Source organism: Perna viridis, chromosome 12 (genome assembly GCF_037379345.1).
Source record: "Perna viridis isolate PV_CMFRI_1.1 ecotype Kerala chromosome 12, ASM3737934v1, whole genome shotgun sequence".
Classification (NCBI taxonomy): Eukaryota; Metazoa; Mollusca; class Bivalvia; order Mytilida; family Mytilidae; genus Perna; species Perna viridis.
The window spans coordinates 37,386,577-37,390,435 of NC_142456.1; the positions used below are offsets into that span (position 1 = coordinate 37,386,577).

Here is a 3,859-nt window from a genome sequence, read left to right on the forward strand (position 1 = left end):
TTGATGAACCGATTTTAATAAATAATAATAAAAAACAAAGGTAAAATGTTGGTTTTGACAAATGTTTAAACTAAAATGTTAGATTAAAAAAAAATGTTCACTTTGGTTGGTTGGTTATTTTAAGTTTAAAAGACTATACTTTTTATACAGTCTCTGTGTAATGTCATAAATAGGGTTACCAGTTTGTGTAACTTCATGCATGAGTATCAAAACATCATTATAGTCCTGTTTACACATAGTTTCTATAAGGTCCTTTCTGCTAGGGAGCATAAGTGTCACAAGACGCGCCATTTTTTGTACTAACCATGGATGGTGGTTAGCCAAAGTTTTTTGATACACATTATTTGCTATTTCGGAGCTACTCGCACCATCATCGCACGAACTCATTTCGTCTATGAATCGCAAAATAAATTCTAAAGCTCTTTGAAGTCTCAGTAATGTCCTAGAACCTGACGGTACACGTCCCCGGAAAGTAGTAAGTCCATATTCGACTTCGTATTTTAGCATAGACTGTACTGATTTGTAATTGTCACATGTATCACAGCGCCGCCATGTTTCTAGAATTCCTATTTTCTCTTCCAAGTCTCTGGCAACAAAGCCGAACAGTCTACCTTGTAAGCGGAAGAACCTAAAACAGATTATTTATATAATGACAAGATGAAATTGTATTTACATATCACTTATCACATGTTTGTTTGGGAGATAGACACACAGTAGTATCCTCAATAACTAAAAAAATCTAACTTTAAAATGAAGAGTAATAACCAAATTACTAATAACTGATGAATTTCATTCAATAGTCAGACGGACAAGTAAGTCACGTACTGTCTTGAAATAAAAGATGGCCGACACAGAATATTTTTTGGCTTTTAAGTGTAAGTGTTTGTAAGAACCAAGCAAAATAGGAAAAAGGAGAAGCATGTATGTTAAAACCCCACCGATCTGATACTCCTGACCACACAATGATACTTTCTCTATTTGAAAAGACCATTTTTTTTATCTCTGCATCACTGGCTTTGCTCAGAATTTTTTCAATAGAATGTCAGAAAAATGAAGCCGGATCGGGCCTGCATGTACAACCGCTGCATTGGTAATGCATTATCTATAGTGTAATCACATGTACATGCAACCTCCTGTTCTTTGGGAGTCAAACATGAATATGTACGAAAGCGAAGTAAGATATTTGATAGTTATTATAATTCTTATGTAGGGAATGCAACAATCATGTGTTCCTAAAGTTTACATGTATTACTCGTGTACTCTGTCCTGATACTCGCAAGCATTCGATTACTCGGATAAAATTTAAACGTTTGATGAAGAATACTGAATTTTGTTGGGATTTTTGTTATTGCTTTAGGTATACAAATTAAACTATGGTAACATATTCCTACATGTTAATGGACGTCAAACAAATCACTACAACATTGGAGCAATAAACATTAGAACATAAACATTAAATGTTTGTCTTCATAGAAACTATTTGTGTGTTAATTGACAAAATGAGAGACATGCCAAACAAAATCATCGTTAGTCCAACTGAAACAATCTGTATCATATATTCCAGGGGAGATAAATAATTTAGGTGTTGCTTTTACGACTCGTGTTGTTATCGCCTTCTTATAATTATCATCAAAAATAGGACATCAAATTAAATGTGTACATGTGTACTAAAGAATTTTATTTAATCACAAACTTTACGGTTGCCGTGTAGGTGTTAATCAGTGTTTAAACACCTTTACAAAAAGTACATGTACACTTAAATTGTACTCGAGGTTGAGTACTCGAGTATCTGTTAACATGCACTCCTACAAATACGTGTTAATAAACTTTTCTCAATTAAACCTAATTTTACCAACTTAAAAAAATATGCTTAAATATCAATATATTGATTTGTTTATATTTTCAATTTTTAAACACGTTTTTATTCTTGTATGGTACCTAATTGTGTGGCAAATAGAAATTAAGGAGACTCTTAAGAATACCTTCAAAATCCATCCGATTAGGAGTCGGTTCCTAGTGTTAAAGAACTGTTTGGGAAACAATAATGTATTAGAACCAAACAGAGACCCGACAAGGAGTCAGTGATTTCGGACAGAGAGTTGATGGTAACATTTGAAATACGGTGTTCACTTGTATAGAAAAAAACAAACATTTTCTTTTATAGAACGGACTCTTTAATTATAGTACCTACCTGCATAATTCCTTATACGCTTTTATGTAATACTCCAGTAGAACTGTATCGTCTTCCTCTTTACATTTCCGTAAAAGATCTAACACCTTTTCTAAATCGAAATCCTTTTTTTCCGTGTCAAATGCTAGATCGCCCATCATTCATTACTACACGGACCCGTTATTGTTTATATTGTATAAAATAATTTTAGTCCTTGGTCTAAAAATAACGTGTTCGCCACGTGATCGTCAAGGGTCAATGAAATCACGTTTATCATTACATATATAAATCACCGGCTGTTCAAAGCTAATCGATAACTTCTTTTGTATTTAACAATTTTAAAGTAGTTGATTTTAAAATAATTCTACATCATACAATAATCTACTTAAATGAATTTACTAAATTTAAATGACATAATGAATAAATCAAAAGTTAAACTGCTTCTGTATAATATAAAAAAATAAGGTGCAATTGGCAAACTAAAGTCAGTGTAATTGATTAATTATTGATCAACAGGAACAAAGGAGGCAGAGATAATTGTGATATCCGTGTTTATTTGTAAAACTTTTGGTGACACATACATAATATACGTAACAATTGATAAAGTGTAACGTATATATACGTACATCCGTAAAACGGTCACATACGTGCATTGGTTGTTTTTAAACGAAGATAAATACATGTTACAAATGTAATTAATAATCCGCGTAAACCATTTTTGTATTGGTTTTTAATATTAAAAGATCAACTTGGTAAATGCTATTCAGGAAAGTGTTTGCTAAATCATGCATAAAGTGTAAGTCAAGGAACAAACGCATGAATGAGACAACACATTCAAGATGTTTCTATTTTTTCTTACAGAAACTTCGATGAAAAAAATCGTCGGGAACATAAAATTATGTTTGTGTCATCATTTGTCATTTATTAACAATTAAATCGTTTGCAAAACGTCTTGTCAATTTTCAGATAAACGCAAATTAAGATATAAATGACGGAAACCCCATTTTATCATTGTTTTACTACGGGCTGACCATTTATGCCGATATTTTATCCCTCCGTGATTTATTTTTCTAACGGGACAATTATGGTACTTTTCGTGACTTATTACGGGAACCTTAAATTCAACGTGTCATAGTTTTCCTTTCCTCTTTCGTCTCTCCTGGACTTGACTTTTTCTGAACAACAGGGTTATGTTGCTACAAGATTGAAATCATCAGAACAGAAGTTTTATGGTCATCATGAACTCGTGGATCGTTATGGTGTATCCATCTGCACCATGAAAACTGATTTATTCAACGGGTTTTAGTTTTCCTTTCCTCGTTTGTCTACCCCGGACTTGACTTTTTTGATGAGCAACTCGGTGGGTGTTTCTAGAAAAGCAGAGAAGCTTACCCTACCGGTGCACCTGGTCCATGCTCCCAGTTTTTAGTGGAGTCCGAGATGCTCATTTGCTTTTGTTACTTTTTATGTATGATTTTAGTTACTTTATGTTCTTTGTTGTGTATGTTTGTTTTCCATGTCTGGTCTTTGTCCCTGGATAGCATTCTTTTGATTACCGCTATAACCTTGGTTCCCTTGATTACTCTTAGACCCGCCATATTTGGCAGTACACTTTACGCTAAATATGTCAGTTGAAATGGTCGGTAGTGGAACTTTGTGCTTTGTATTATTATTTATAATGAAAGAAAG

At 33.2% G+C, this 3,859-nt stretch overlaps 1 protein-coding gene across 1 annotated transcript; it reads right to left on the minus strand.

Moving 5' to 3' along the window:
* LOC148602192 (ceramide-1-phosphate transfer protein-like) lies at positions 1-2,408 on the minus strand. Its single transcript, XM_088555909.1, has 2 exons — positions 2,192-2,408; positions 1-628 (listed from the first exon to the last, which is right to left on the minus strand). The coding sequence occupies exons 1-2, from the start codon at positions 2,329-2,331 to the stop codon at positions 115-117; spliced, it is 654 nt and encodes a 217-aa protein (XP_088412035.1). The 5' UTR covers positions 2,332-2,408; the 3' UTR covers positions 1-114.
* Between the last annotated feature and the right edge of the window lie 1,451 nt (positions 2,409-3,859).